This window comes from Hypomesus nipponensis, chromosome 19 (genome assembly GCF_054491055.1).
Source record: "Hypomesus nipponensis isolate SF chromosome 19, ASM5449105v1, whole genome shotgun sequence".
In the NCBI taxonomy this organism is placed as follows: domain Eukaryota; kingdom Metazoa; phylum Chordata; class Actinopteri; order Osmeriformes; family Osmeridae; genus Hypomesus; species Hypomesus nipponensis.
The window spans coordinates 820001-836453 of NC_140379.1; the positions used below are offsets into that span (position 1 = coordinate 820001).

At 50.0% G+C, this 16453-nt stretch overlaps 1 protein-coding gene across 1 annotated transcript in view; it reads right to left on the reverse strand.

Annotated features, from left to right (window-relative positions):
* The window catches only part of mapk8ip1b (mitogen-activated protein kinase 8 interacting protein 1b), a 29638-nt gene that overhangs the window by 3664 nt on the left and 9521 nt on the right, over nt 1-16453 (reverse strand). The window contains exons 2-5 of the mRNA XM_084682324.1: nt 15502-15613; nt 6917-7174; nt 4314-4404; nt 1567-2721 (exon numbers count right to left, since the gene is read on the reverse strand). Of these exons, the coding sequence (XP_084538450.1) occupies nt 1567-2721; nt 4314-4404; nt 6917-7174; nt 15502-15613 (1616 nt within the window). The remainder of the gene's footprint in view (nt 1-1566; nt 2722-4313; nt 4405-6916; nt 7175-15501; nt 15614-16453) is intronic.

Sequence of the window (16453 nt, forward strand, 5' to 3'; positions counted from 1 at the left end):
TTTGTAATCCATTATTAATCCTGTATTATAAAATGTGTATTTTGATTACAATGTTAGTTGCCATTTGGCAAATGTTCTGTACCTTTCATGAACTAAAAGATTATCAATGTTGCAATGTATGGTTTGTAAAAAAAATAAAAGTCTCCCTCTTCCTGTGTCCCTCTCCCCCAGTATCCCCCTCTCCCCCAGTCTCCCCCTCTCCTCCTCTCCCCCTCTCCTCCTCTCTGTCTCTGGAACACGCTACGAGCTAGCATCAGTTCTGCCCCCTGCACAGCAGAGGGAGAATAGTATTTAGGACAGGGGTCTACAGGCTTCTGCCTAAATAGATAACGACCATTCATTTGAATCAGGTGTGATGGAGCAGGGAAACATCTCAAATATGCAGGACGGAGGTACTGAGGTCCAGGGCTGAAGACCTCTGATTTAAGAAATATCTCTCCCTCCCTCCATGGAACTGAAAGCTCTGAGCTATTAGCTTTTAGCACAGCGTTCCTACACCCAGAACTGCCGGGTGTTAGCTAGTTATTTTTAGATAACTATTTGATTACTTCTGTACCATATACAAATTGGATTTCATCACTATCTGTTGAATTGACAAAAATTAGATCAGTTAGTGGTGAGGGGTGAGTGTGGGGCAAACACACACAGCCTAATGCTGGGGACACACTACAGGATTATCGGGCCGATTTCGCCCCTTCCGACAATCCTAGCCTAGGTAACGTCCCGATTATCATGATGGTTCTACACATTATCTTATCAAATGTTCCCTTCGTTTTGAGTTGTGAGTGACCAAATCTGCTCGGAAGCAATTTGGAGGCGCCCCGATTGCGAATCCTACATATTCAACATGTTGAATATTTGCGATTAGAAATCCTGATGTGTGGGGGAAACCCCGAGAACAAACCCGAGTTTATCACGTGAAACGAAACAATATCCAATCAGAAAGCAATCTAAGACAATACAGAAGCATAACAAACGGAGACACCGCGCAACACAAAATTAAATGGAATTGATTTGTAGCAACAGCAAACCCTTTTCTTTTTTTCCGTGAATTTTTTTGTGAAAATAATTCCAAACACTATCATCGCAATTTCTTCCTGCATATAGTCCCCCATGCTTATTCTTTCGTCTCGACAGATTTTACGAGATTTCTTGTGTTAACATTCGGGACACTGGTTGGAAATCTGTTTGTGTGTGGTGTGCTGTCTTTGACAAATCATGGCACACCACACAATGTAGGAGCAAAACGGCTAAATCTAGGATTTTTTGTCCTCATGTTTGTGGGTTCTCACAGTTTGAAAATCTTATAACGTTAAAAAAATAGTTTAGTGTGTCCCCAGCATTACTGGACAACCAGGGAAAAATTATATCCCCCTCTCCCTCCCCCTCCCTCCCTCCCTCCCTCCCTCCCTCCCTCCCTCCCTCCCTCCCTCCCTCCCTCCCTCCCTCCCTCCCTCCCTCCCTCCCTCCCTCCCTCCCTCCCTCCCTCCCTCTCCCTCTCCCTCCCTCCCTCCCTCTCTCTCTCTCTCTCTCTCTCTCTCTCTCTCTCTCTCTCTCTCTACTTACTGGAGGAGCGTGAGCGTCCGTTGAGGAAGACGTTGAGGAACTTCTTAGAGAAGTTCAGGTCAGCCTCTGGGGTGGAGTCGTCAGAGAGACAAGCACTGGCCTCTCTCCTCCCCCCTCCTACCCTGGCTCGCTCCTCCTCCTCTTCGTCCTCCTCTTCCTCCTCCCCCTCCTCCTCGTACTCCTCCCCGATGGCCGACTCATACGGAGACGAGACGCAGTTGTCGTACACGGTTGCCGTGTCGCTGTCGTCGCTGTAACCTTGGTAACACTGCCGCAGGCTTATGAGTTCCAGCTGGGCGTGTTCGTCCACCACCAGCGTGTATTTCACAGAGTCGTACGAGAGGCCGCTGGCCTCCGAACTCATGGCAGTCCGAGGTGGGGCCCCGGGGTCCCCCGGCCCCCTGCCTGCCCCCTGCCTCCCCCCACCTCCCCCCTCCACCCCTGGTCCGTCCCTCAGCACCCTGTCCTCCTCCTCCTCCTCCCCCCCATAGTCATCCACGTACTGCACACCCAGTCCCGCCCCCACCACACCCAGTCCCGCCCCCACCACACCCAGTCCTGCCCCCTGCAGGCTCATGTCCAGGGCAGGGCCCCCGAGGGGGGCGGGAGGGGTGGCGAGCGCCTCCATGCACGAAGCGTAAGAAGGGGGCGGGGCCACGTAGACCTCGTCCTCCTCGCTGATGCAGGGATTGGTCCGGTCGGGGAGGGGCTGGTAAGGAGGCGGGCCTTCAGTGTCTGAGCTGAGGGACATGCGGCCGTGCTCCGGCTGCTGGGAGGGAGGAAGGTCTGGCTGGGCGTGATCGTGGGCGTGGTCGTGGGCGTGGTCGTGGAGCGACTCTGAGGAGCGCAGCACGGGCGTGAGGTAGATCTCCTCAGTGGGCTCCAGACACACGTCCGTGGTGTAGTGGATCCTGTCCTCGGCCACGCCCCCCCTGGGGCGCAGGGGGGCGGGGGCGTAGTCCTGGGGCGGGGGCGGGGGCGGCGGCGGCTTCCTGTCCTGCAGCTTGGAGCGTGTTCCCGTGGTGACGGGGGCGTGGCCGCGTCGGCAGGGGCCGTCCGTGGACGTACCACAGTCCTTGGTCTGGGCCACGCCCACCTGGGCCCCACCCCGCTGCTTGTCCTCGTCGCTCAGACAGGTGTGCTCGTGGGGGGGAAAGGTCACCTGGGAAGGGGACACGCACAAACAGGTGCACACACACATGTAGACACAGAGATGAGCCAGACAGAGAGAGACAAGGTGAGCAGACAAGCAAGACACACACATACAGACACACAGACAGACACACAGACAGACACACAGACAGACACACAGACAGACACACAGACAGGTCCAAGACAGCACACAGCCATACAAACACACAATGCACGCACACACACGTGCACAATTCACACACAGCCAAGACATGGTGTTGGCACACAGGATCACACACCGCACAAACAACATACACCCAACAGCACACGTATGACCGGAGACAGGACACAGGCGACCACACACACACACGAGGGAAAAGAGAAATGAGACAGCAGCAAAATGTAGCTTGTTAGGTAACCCACGGATAATAATCCACATTACTCAACATATTCAGCACACAGCAGAAGATATGAGATGTGATTTATGATGTCATAATCTCCAGCCAGACCCAGCAGTAAAAGACTGAAACAGAAATAATAATTTGGGGTTTGCATTCCGTCGGTTTTCCATACTTCATGAAATACTTTACTCCAGTTCTTCTATTAACGGTTACGTTCGTAAAGTTTATACTCAGAAAATCATTCCTTTTTGTGGCTAGTAACTTTTCAACCATACTGCATATGTTTGTTTGCCAAACTCAAACATGTATGTAAAATGTAACATTTTGCCTGAACTGGGTGCAGTGCCTGAGCTGGGTGCAGTGCCTGAGCTGGGTGCAGTGCCTGAGCTGGGTGCAGTGCCTGAGCTGGGTGCAGTGCCTGAACTGCCTGAGCTGGGTGCAGTGCCTGAACTGGGTGCAGTGCCTGAGCTGGGTGCAGTGCCTGAACTGGGTGCAGTGCCTGAACTGGGTGCAGTGCCTGAGCTGGGTGCAGTGCCTGAGCTGGGTGCAGTGCCTGAACTGGGTGCAGTGCCTGAGCTGGGTGCAGTGCCTGAGCTGGGTGCAGTGCCTGAGCTGGGTGCAGTGCCTGAACTGCCAGAGCCGGTCTGGAAGCTATGTCAGTTCTGTAAAGAGGCTGAAAAAGCTTGGCAGCTCTGGACTAGCTACGCCCCAGCTGGCTGTCAACATGACTTAGCATAGCCTAGCCTAGCAGGTTATGGCTTAGCCTAGCATAGCAGGTTATGGCTTAGCCTAGCATAGCAGGTTATGGTTTAGCATAGCTCAGCATAACACGGCCCATCATAGCCCTGCATAGCCAAACGCAACCGAGCATAACCTAGAATTACAGTGGCAACATACCGTTATGGTTACAGGCAGTACATATTATAGCCTAGCGTAGCCTAGCGTAGCCACTGTTTCAGTTATATACAGCTGCACTAAAGAGTTAAATAAAGCTCTGGATGTGTTCCGTGGATGTGCAGTATTTATATTTAAACAATCCACAGATATGTTATTTGTGTATGACAGTTAGCCCGCTGAACAGAACAACATCCTGACATCATGCTGAGCTGTCCTGTGCTTCTAAAACTGTTAGTTCAGCATCGCTCCCCCCACCCCTAAAGCAGAGCTCTGTTGGTGTGATCCAGCCATCTCCTGAGGAGAGAGCGGCAGAACGGAGCAGCTCACCTGTCTTGAGGGGGGAGGACGACCGAGACACTTTCTCCTGCCAGCTGTACTTCTTACCAAACGAATTGTTGTTCAGCGTATCCTGCCGGTCCGACATGGAGACAGAGAGATGAGAGAGAGGAAATAAGAAATGTAGATGGAGGGATGTAGAGCGAAAGAAAAGAGAGAATGACAGAGGAGAGAGTGTGGTGGAGGATAGAAGGGGCAGAGAAAGGGACAGAGAGTTAGTGGGAGAGTTCTGGATGCACAAACTCAATGTACACAAAATCTCTCTCTCTCTGGGCTCTCTCGCTCTTCCACACACACACACACACACACACACACACACACACACACACACACACTAACACACACAGGCTTTTATTCTGTTGAATGAGCAGGGATTCTTTTGTCCAGGCTTCGTGGTGAGCATTTAAAGGGAACCAGAACCCTTTTTCCCAGCTGGGAACACACAGAGACAAAAATGTGTTTTTCTATCCTAGTGGGACCATTCACCTCACCTTCAAACTGTCTCTGACCCTGAAGCCCTTAATGTAATTCTAACCCTCAAACTCGAGCTGAAGTAGTGGGTCCCAGTGTGTGTGTGTGTGTGTGTGTGTGTGTGTGAGGTATACTTGAGTGTGTACGCGCGTATATGTGTGTAGGTATGTGTGAATGTGAGTGTGCGTGTGTATGTGACTGTGAGTGTATGTGTGAATTCATGTGTGAGTGTATGTGTGTGTGTGTTTGTGTGTCATAACTGATGAGGTGGGTGATGGCTCCTGTGATGATTTGCCCGAAATAAAAACTCCCCCCGTCTCCTCTGACTCACTCAGTGATGCTTCAGACAAGAAGACCTGTCACCATGGAGACCGTACCAGTGATGCGGCAGGTGGAGGGAGATGACGTGCATCTGTGTGCGGGTGCATGCAGGTGTGTGTCTGCCTCGGTGTGTGCATGTCTGTGTGTGTGTGTCTGAACAGTATGCAGGGACCCACAGTAAGAGGGGAGACTGGGAGTGTTCACACACACACACACACACACACACACACGTGTGTCCAGGGCTGGAGGTAGACACACGTCCACTCTCTAAGATGAAGGATTAGATCAGATTAGGTGGAGGACCACAGCTACCTCCAGAAACACACACCTACCTCCAGAAACACACACCTACCTCCAGAAACACACACCTACCTCCAGAAACACACACCTACTTCCAGAAACACACACCTACCTCCAGAAACACACACCTACCTCCAGAAACACACACCTACCTCCAGAAACACACACCTACTTCCAGAAACACACACCTACTTCCAGAAACACACACCTACCTCCAGAAACACACACCTACCTCCAGAAACACACACCTACCTCCAGAAACACACACCTACCTCCAGAAACACACTCCGACTGAGCTTACATTCACTGAGTAGGGCGGATCTGCTTACTGGAACCATTAAATACACACACACAGATATACATACATGCACACATGCTGTACACACAACCTGCAACCTCTTGATCTGCAGTCAAATACTCTACCGACTGAGGTATACCCATCCCCATGCTCTACCACTGAGCTATACCCATCCCCATGCTCTACCACTGAGCTATACCCATCCCCATGTTCTACCACTGAGCTATACCCATCCCCATGTTCTACCACTGAGCTATACCCATCATTTTCACCAAGTGCCAGTGGTGCCAGTGCAGTATTCCCATGTTCACACCTTAACTCTGACCGTCACAACACTGTAGAGTACGATGTACAAACTTCTGATGCCTGGTTTTTTGCTGGCTTACTACATGCACAACATACCAAAGTGTTCTGGTATATGAGTAACAAGTAGAAAGGTATATGTTTGTGGGTCAGACTGGTGGTGTGTAACTGCAGCGTTACTGCAGACTGGGGAAGATCATCATGGCTATGCAGTCTACATCAGGCTGAATGCACATGACTGCTCTCACACACACTAATACAGTAAAGTAGCAGCTCTTATAGCAGCTCCTGTAAAGAGAGAGACACACGCACACACACACTCACAAACACACACACACACAGTCACGAGCTAGCACGTCGTCACCCTAACGGAGATGGGCACGAATAAAAACAACACATTTCCCTCTCTTCTTGTTTCTCTTCACAATCCAGACGTTGTTCTGTCTAGCCTAACCCAGAACCCAGAGAGAGGAGCAGAGGGGAGAGGAGAGAGGAGGGGAGGGGAGGGAGAGAGGGGAGAGAGGAGAGGAGAGGAGGGGAGGAGAGAGGAAGGGAGGAGAGAAGAGAAGAGGAGGAGAGGGGAGGGGAGAGGAGAGGGGAGGAGAGCGGAGCGGAGCGAAGAGGAGAGGGGAGGGGAGGAGAAAAGGAGTTGAGGAGAGGAGAGTGGTGGAGAGGACAGTGGTGACTTCTAATACCAGTCTGATCTCACCTCAAGCTCTAAAACACACACAGAGACCAGACCCGGAGTAAGAGAGATGTCAGTCACTCATTCTCCCTCCCCCCTCTGTCTCCACTCAACTGTCACAAACTAGAGTTAACGAGGAGAAGCGAGGGTCAGGAAGAGGAAGGAGGGAGGAAGGAGAGGAAAGAAGGAGAGGGAGGGAGGGCTCACCTGTGTGCGTGGCACCATGGGGAAGAGGTTAAGGGTTGTAGGTCTCTTGGGACGGTAGGTATCCATGGTTATGGTTGCCGTGGGGTCTTTGGTTGCTAGCAGGGATGCTGTAGCGCACGGCTTCGAGGGTTCTGTGTCGCCGCAGTAACTGTCGGCGTCGTCGATCAGGTCCAAATGAAGCATCTCCGTGTGGATGTGTCCGACAGCTCCTAGCTCCGCCCTCCCTGACACGCTATTGGTCCCCCGCCTCACATGGCCCTGCAGGGATTTGAGGATACATGCGTCAGTCAGAAGAAAGACCTAGTAATGGAGAGAGAAAACAGCTACACAGCCTAGTTAGGATAGTAGGAGTGAAGGAGGGGCTGAATAGAGAGAGAAGACTGAGAGAAAGGAGGGGGAGATGAGCTGACCAATCAGCAGTCACCCTCTCTCTGCCCACACTGAGCGACTTACCACACAGAAGGAGAGGGGGGAGGAGAGGAGAGGAAGAGAGGAAAAGAGAGAGAGAGAGAGAGAGAGAGAGAGAGTGAGAGAGAGAGAGAGCGAGAGAGAGAAAGAGAGAGAGATACTGAGATACAGGATAATCGAAGAGAGATTAAGCAAGGACATTAAGCTAATAAGTGTTTACAACTGTCCTAGAATGACAACCGATCACACAAGCAGGTCATGTGAGCAGGTCATGTGAGCAGGTCATGTGACCTGGTGTTTCTCTCTCAGCAGGTGACCAGGACCGATGTCAGCTCAGCTAATGTCCTCAGAAGACCTGACCTCTGTAACCCTGCACACACACACACACACACACACACTACACACACCTCAGAGGACCTGACCTCTGTAACCCTGCACACACACACTACACACTACACACACACACTACACACACATCAAAACACACGTGATCAACATCTAATCATGTGATCAACATCTAATCGTGTGATCAACAAATTAATAGGTGTGTTCGACTTCATGCAGCGTCGGCGTCTCCTTCAGCCACCTGCAGCCCGGCTGACTTGAAGCAGCCAATGGCATTCTCAGATTCAAGGCAGCTGACTGTAGGCGCCACCGGTGCTGTATGAAGTCGAACACACCTAATGACTGGTAATCACTATAAAGCATCAGCCTGCACCCAGAACAGCTTTAAAGATCCAGATGGTAGTTGTTCTGCTGTAGGGTTAAGGTTAGGTCTGTCTGGGTTACTGTACTTTAGTAGATTTTTCTGGTATCGGTACTTTACTTTGCTATAAATTTTAAAAATATATTTTCTAAACAAAGTTTCTACAAAAACTTCTCTGTTCACCTCTCTCCTCCTTTCACTGTGTGGAAAAAGGTATGTTATGGATGAGACAGAGGGAGTTCATGTCGACATGACTACTTTAACTTGAGTGAAAAAATTTAGTCAGTACTTCAACTTTTACCAGTCTTATCTAACTCGAGTATCTGTACTTCTACTTGAGGAAAGGATGTGTGTAATTTTTCCATCTGTGGTGTACACACATACAGCACACACACAGACTGACAGACAGACAGACAGACAGACACACACACACACACACACACACACACACACACACACACACACACACACACACACACACACACACACAGACAGCATTGACATGCCTGAGTGCTCAGCTATATTTAACACAGGCGGGAGAACAATACAACACTGAATTAATCTGTCCTGACAAACAAGCCTGCGTCACCTGCCTGTGTAAACAAACAGCTTTGCTCATCGCTATCTTCCGGATGCTAGCCCTATATGGACTAACGATAGGCAGGCTAATCACTATCTTCCGGATGCTAGCCCTATATGGACTAACAGTGGGCAGGCTAATCACTATCTTCCAGGAAGCTAGCCCTATATGGACTAACAGTGGGCAGGCTAATCACCAGCTTTCATAAAGCTAGCCCTGGGTAAACTAACGGTGGCCAGCAACAAAAATACATTGTGTGTGTTTATGAATGAGAGTCTTTGCTGGTTTGCAGGTATTTTTTGGCAGAGACTATGATTTGACTAAAGCCTAACATACCTAAATAAAAGAGACGAGCGCTAGTCTGACGGCATGGTTTGATGTTGTGCTCAAAGGAACATTCGTATGGGGTTCACGCCAATCAACACAAATCATCAAGGATCTCTCTGCCTCTCTCTCTGTCTCTCTCTCTGCCTCTCTCCCACTGCCTCTCTCTCTTATTTTTATTTTTTTATTTAACCTTTATTTAACCAGGAAGTGCCATTGAAATTAAAATCTCTTTTTCAAGGGGAGACCTGGCCAAGACAGGCAGCAGCATAAAAAACACAGAGTTACAGACAGAAAACACAGAACAAGACAAGTTAAAAGAAACTAAAAGCTAAGAGCTAAGAAACAGTGACATAGAGTTAATTTAAGAAACATTTACATTTTTGGGAACCTGCCTCTATTTCTTTCTGTCTTTCTCTGCCTCTCTCTGCCTCTCTCTCTGCCTCTCTCTGTCTCTCTGTCTCTCTGTCTGCCTCTCCCTCTGCCTCTCCCTCTATGCCCCTCCCTATCTCTCTAATATTCCCTGGGGAGGTCTACGGATGAAACAGAAAGGACAGTGAAAGAAAGACATATGTAAGTGGTTGGAGAAAAACGATGGAATTCCAGGCCAATCTAATAGGTGAAACCCCGTTCCTGTAGAATCTGCCTGCAGACTGCAGGAGGGGGAATCTGTCCATCTGTCCTTCCACCCTACCATCCATCTGTCCTTCCACCCTACATCCATCTGTCCTTCCACCCTACCATCCATCTGTCCTTCCACCCTACATCCATCTGTCCTTCCACCCTACATCCATCTGTCCTTCCACCCTACCATCCATCTGTCCTTCCACCCTACATCCATCTGTCCTTCCACCCTACATCCATGCCATTATCCCTCCTTCCTCCTCCTCTCCTATAAACATCTTTCATCTGCCCCCTGTCAGACTCCAGACAGGAATAGACCCCCCTCCCCCAGATCTCCCCTCCCCCCTCCCCAGACCCATCCCCCCCTCCCCCAGATCTCCCCCCCCCCCAGACCCCCCCCCCTTCTCCTCCCAGGACTCCAGTCAGCTCTGATGAAGTCACTCTCTCCATCCTCACAGTCTTAATCTAATCTAGACAGAGAACAGATGAATCCCTCCCCCCACCCTGATAGATTAGCCCTCAGGCTGGGGAACTCTACCCGTTAACTCTCACACTCACACACAAACTCTCTCTCTCTCTCACACACAGACACACACACCCCACCTCTCTCCCTTATACACACCCCACCTCTCTCACACACACCCTCTCTCACACACACACACCACCTCTCTCCCTCTCTCACACACTCACGCTCTCTCTCTCACACACACACACACACACACACACACCACCTCTCTCACTGACCTCTATTATATCCCTGGTCCCTTTAAGAGCACCGGCCCTGTTGCTAGGAGACCTTGGGGGCTTAGCGACGGGAAAGAGAGGCACTTGCCTGAACATTCTGCTGCTCTGCCTCAGCCAATCAGCAGAGCTCTGGGGAGTGAGTCACAACCTGGGGCTCTGACAGGGCAGAAATCTGTGAATGGATCCAGACCATCGACATATATACGTATATATGTCTATGATCCAGACCACGTGACCCCTGTGATGGCACTGACACAGAGTACAAGCCTTCTGTAGTCATGGTGATGAAGCAGAGACCACGATACTAATGTACCAATAAAATATCATACACAAACACTGTGTATTTACATTAGATTTCTCATCAGCGGGGGGATTTGGATCAGACGCCTCTTGATCAGCAGATCGGCTCTGACCACTGAGCTCCACCCCTTGTCCCACCTGCAGGTGTCCACCTGTCTGTCTATCTCTGCCTGTGGAGACAGCACTGGACCCCACATGGCGCTGCAGTGACCATGTGCTGGAGGACCAATCACAGGGCATATGACAGTCACCATCTCCCTGGCAACGCAGTGTTGGTATGCATGTGTGCGTGTGCTGTGTGTGTGTATGTTTGCGTTCTAAAAGTATCTTCTGTGCGAAGAGACGGCAAGGACAACATTGTTGCCATGGAAATACCATTATTTTTTCCTCCTTGATTTGGTTGACTCATGCCCGCCCACCCTCTCTCTCTCTCTCTCTCTCTCTCTCTCTCTCTCTCTCTCTCTCTCTCTCTCTCTCTCTCTCTCTCTCTCTCTCTCTCTCTCTCTGCCCTCCCTCTCTCTCATCCTCCTCCTTCTGCCCTCCCTCTCTCTCTCCTCCTCCTCCCTCTCTCTCTCTCTCTGTCCTCCCTCTCTCTCTGTCCTCCTCCCTCTCTCTCTCTCTCTCTCTCTCTCTCTCTCTCTCTCTCTCTCTCTCTCTCTCTCTCTCTCTCTCCTCCTCCCTCTCTCTCATCCTCCTCCCTCTGCCCTCCCTCTCTCTCTCCTCCTCCCTCTTTCTCTCATCCTCCTCCTTCTGCCCTCCCTCTCTCTCTCCTCCTCTCTCTCTCTCATCCTCCTCCTTCTGCCCTCCCTCTCTCTCTGTCCTCCTCCCTCTCTCTCTCTCTCTCTCTCTCTCTCTCTCTCTCTCTGTCCTCCCTCTCTCTCTGTCCTCCTCCCTCTCTCTCTCTCTCTCTCTCTCTCTCTCTCTCTCCTCCTCCCTCTCTCTCTCATCCTCCTCCCTCTGCCCTCCCTCTCTCTCTCCTCCTCCCTCTCTCTCTCATCCTCCTCCTTCTGCCCTCCCTCTCTCTCTCCTCCTCCCTCTCTTTCTCATCCTCCTCCTTCTGCCCTCCCTCTCTCTCTCCTCCTCCCTCTCTCTCTCCCTCTCTCTCTCTCTCTCTCTCTCTGTCCTCCCTCTCTCTCTCTCTCTTCCCTCTCTCTCTCTCTCTCTCTCACTGTCCTTCAAACACCCTAGGTGAAGAGAGACAGAGAACTGGAGACAGAGAGAGGTGGACAGAGAGAGGTGGAGAGAGAGAGAGGTGGAGAGAGAGAAAGGTGGACAGAGAGAGAGGTGGATGGATGGATAAAGGGAGAATGGCAGGAAGAAATGGTAATATAATGACATCATCTGAGAGGCTGACCCTGCCCTGACATCCTCTCTGCACACGACAAACGACTACTAATCACATCCCTTTACCTTCCCCCCAACACCCCCCCCCACACACACACAAAGAGCTTCAGAGCCACTCCTGTACAGACAGAGACAACCTCACTTATGAGCTCATCACCCCAGGGGATTGTGGGATTGCTCTGACCTCATCAATAATGGACAGGCACAGTTGGAGCATCACAGGACCCAGACAGGCTGGGTATCGACTGCAGAAGGGGACATTGGCTCTGTTCGAAAACTCTTCAAATGCGTCCTTCCTTCCTTCCTCCCTTTTAAGACAGCGAGGTCTGTTCGAAATGTCTTAAATCTTCTCTTCCTGTCTGATAAGATACCTTGAAATACGTCACATAACGGTCATTTAAGAGAGCATATGAGCTGCCTTGCTGTCTTAATGGCGGCACGTATTACCCATAAGTCTGTGCGCGGGGTTACCATGAGCAACAAGTTAAACAGAATCCTTTGACCGCCATTGCTCTACGTTTTTACAATTCACATTTCAGCTAAACGGTACATGTAAATCAGCATCTGAATAAAAATGTATCGAGAAGTGGGCAGTGTAGTTGCTGAAAATGTACTTATTTTATTGATGACACTCCTAATTTGTAAATTTGCTCCGACTTTTCGATAACGTACAGTAGCTAGCATCGCCGTGCAGTGCAGACACTAGCTAGTTGCTGCGTTTTATCATAATCCTATCAAATGAGTGAAATACAAACACAAATGTTATGAGCTATTGAGATTATATCTAACACAAGTTTAAATACAGCTTAACTTGACTTAGTGTGACAATAAACTCAATGCAATTGACTGCCGTCTGACAAAGCACGCTAGTGCAAGCACATAAGTACACGCAGCGCGATGACGTACATCCTGTCTTAATAGGCTGTTCGAAAACAACGGTTTTCAAGATACCTTACCCCGAAGAGAGCTGTCTCGTTAGACACCTGTCTAGTAAGACATCAAGGATTAAGACAGCTGTCTAAGTTTTCGAACAGAGCCATGGTGTGTGTATGTGTATGTGTGTGTGTGTGTGTGTGTGTGTGTGTGTGTGTGTGTGTGTGTGTGTGTGTGTGTGTGTGTGTGTGAAGAAAGGGAGAGTGTGTGTGTGTGTGTGTGTGTGTGTGAAGAGAGGGAGAGCAGAGGAGAGGAGCAGGACCAAAGAGTTCCCTGTACCTGTACTTGCTCCAAATGGCCATAAACCTCAAACTGAAACTTGAGAAAAAGACAGAGGGAAAAAGAGAGGTCACGATAGACAGAGAGAAAGAGAGAGAAAGAGAGAGAGGGAGGGAGGATCCACACACACTCCCATTCTGAAAGCTCAAATTCACAAATCCAAGCTATAATTAGCTCCCTGGATAGTTATACACAGTGAGTACAAGAGAGGAGGAAGAAAGGAAAAGAACTGACCTGACAGGGAGAGAGAGGGAAAGGCAGAAGGAGAGAGACAGAAAGAGAAAAGGAGAGGCAACATTATTAAACCCAAACAACGCTGCTGTATCGGAGAGGAGAGAGAAAGGATTCCCCCTTTTTCCTCTGGATGACTGAATCATCAGTCTTTTCTTCCTGTTGCCTTGGTTACAGCAGGGTGGCTGGGGATAATAAGGTTTATTTCACCAGGAAAAACATATATCAGTTGGAATTATACATGAACGGGTGCATCTCTCTCCTCTCCTCTACCTCTCCATCCTGCTCTCCTTCTACGTTTTTCCTTTTCTCTTTCATCCTCTCTCCCCATCCCCATCCCTCTCTCTCTCTCCCCCCATCCCCGTCTCATTATCTCTCTCTTCACATCTCTCTCTCTTCACCTCTCTCTCTCTTCACCTCTCTCTCTCTTCACCTCTCTCTCTCTCTCTTCATATCTCTCTCTCTCTCTTCACATCTCTCTCTCTTCACCTCTCTCTCTCTTCACCTCTCTCTCTCTTCACCTCTCTCTCTCTCTCTTCATATCTCTCTCTCTTCACCTCTCTCTCTCTCTCTTCATATCTCTCTCTCTCTTCACCTCTCTCTCTCTTCACCTCTCTCTCTCTCTCTCTCTTCATATCTCTCTCTCTCTCTTCACATCTCTCTCTCTTCACCTCTCTCTCTCTTCACCTCTCTCTCTCTCTCTTCATATCTCTCTCTCTCTCTTCACATCTCTCTCTCTTCACCTCTCTCTCTCTTCACCTCTCTCTCTCTTCACCTCTCTCTCTTCACCTCTCTCTCTCTCTCTTCATATCTCTCTCTCTCTTCACCTCTCTCTCTCTTCACCTCTCTCTCTCTCTCTCTCTTCATATCTCTCTCTCTCTCTTCACCTCTCTCTCTCTTCACATCTCTCTCTCTTCATATCTCTCTCTCTCTCTTCACATCTCTCTCTCTTCACCTCTCTCTCTCTTCACATCTCTCTCTCTTCACATCTCTCTCTTCACATCTCTCTCTTCACATCTCTCTCTCTCTCTCTCTTCACATCTCTCTCTTCATATCTCTCTCTTCACATCTCTCTCTCTCTCTCTCTCTCTTCACATCTCTCTCTTCACATCTCTCTCTCTTCACATCTCTCTCTCTTCACCTCTCTCTCTCTTCACATCTCTCTCTCTTCATATCTCTCTCTCTCTTCACATCTCTCTCTCTTCACATCTCTCTCTTCACATCTCTCTCTTCACATCTCTTTCTCTCTCTCTTCACATCTCTCTCTTCACATCTCTCTCTCTTCACCTCTCTCTCTCTTCACCTCTCTCTCTCTTCACATCTCTCTCTCTTCACATCTCTCTCTCTTCACATCTCTCTCTCTTCACATCTCTCTCTTCACATCTCTCTCTTCACATCTCTCTCTCTTCACATCTCTCTCTCTTCACATCTCTCTCTCTTCATATCTCTCTCTTCACATCTCTCTCTCTCTTCACCTCTCTCTCTCTCTCTTCATATCTCTCTTTCTCTCTCTTCCCATTTCTCTCTCTCCCAGCTCCTTCTCCAGAAGTGCAGCTCAGGGTTATTCATCCTTCCCCCCAGCAGACCTCAGTCCTGGGTCTGACTCCTCAGTCCTGGGTCTGACTCCTGGGTCTGACTCCTCAGTCCTGGGTCTGACTCCTGGGTCTGACTCCTCAGTCCTGGGTCTGACTCCTCAGTCCTGGGTCTGACTCCTGGGTCTGACTCCTCAGTCCTGGGTCTGACTCCTCAGTCCTGGGTCTGACTCCTCAGTCCTGGATCTGATGACACCACTGTGTCATTAGTAGGAGCGTCAGCATCCTTTCAATGGGCTTAAAGGGAATAGCTGAAACCCTCCTGCAAAATAATTACCATATTACCCATGGTGCATCCAGGTCAGCGACAAGCACAGGACCCAGCAGAGCTTCTACCCAGAAGCTGCCAGCCAATCACCGTCCCCGTAGTGTGTGTGGGTGTGTGTGTGGGGGGGGGGGGGGCATAACCCAGACAACCCAAAACAAACCAGACCAGGCCAGGCCAGGCCAGACCAGACCAGAGCAGACCAGAGCAGACCAGGCCTAGCACGGCATGTGACCCTCTCCCCCCTCCTCTCACCTTCATCTCCAGCCCATTGCAGTTCAGACTCATCCCACTCTCATCCTTGATGTCTGTGATCTCAGAGAGGTCCTCATCCTCAAACTCCTCCAAGCTGATGTCATGGGTTAACCTGGAGAGAGAGGGGACGGAGGAAGACAGACATTAATGTTACAGTATTTATACATATCAACATACTTCTAGACTGCTGAGATCACATCCTGCCTGTAGACTGGGAGGGAGGGAGGGGGGAGGAGTGAGGGAGGGGGGAGGAGGGAGAAGGGAGGGGGGAGGAGTGAGGGAGGGGGCAGGAGGGAGAAGGGAGGGGGGAGGAGTGAGGGAGGGGGCAGGAGAGAGAAGGGAGGGGGCAGGAGGGAGGAGGGACATGTCATGTTCACGCTCCTCCATGCGTGAGCTGGTGTGACAAGGTGGGGGAAGAGGGGCCTGAACTGTCAGCATGGTTGTATGAACACTGGAGTGTGTGTGTGTGTGTGTGTGTGTGTGTGTGTGTGTGTGTGTGTGTGTGTGTGTGTGTCACACTGTCTGGACAGCAGCCAGGGGCCAGAGTGAGCAGGCGTCTCTAAGACAACCGTTATATCACTGCAGGGGGCCAGAGTCCTGACATCAACAAGAACACATTTAACTGTTAATCACATCTCCTGTCTTATCTTAGTTACCAGCTCAGACAATGAGTTCTCCAAGACCATAACATCACCAAACGGTCACACACCCACACACTCAACCTTACTCACATAGCTAGCTGAGCATATTCACTCAACCTTACTCACATAGCTAGCTGAGCATATTCACTCAACCTTACTCACAGAGCTAGCTGAGCATATCCACTCAACCTTACTTACATAGCTAGCTGAGCATATCCGCTCAACTTTTCTCACAAAGCTAGCTTAGCATATCCACAAACCCATACTGACATACTGCAGCAAGCTTAGCATTAGATTTTTTTTTTTGTGAT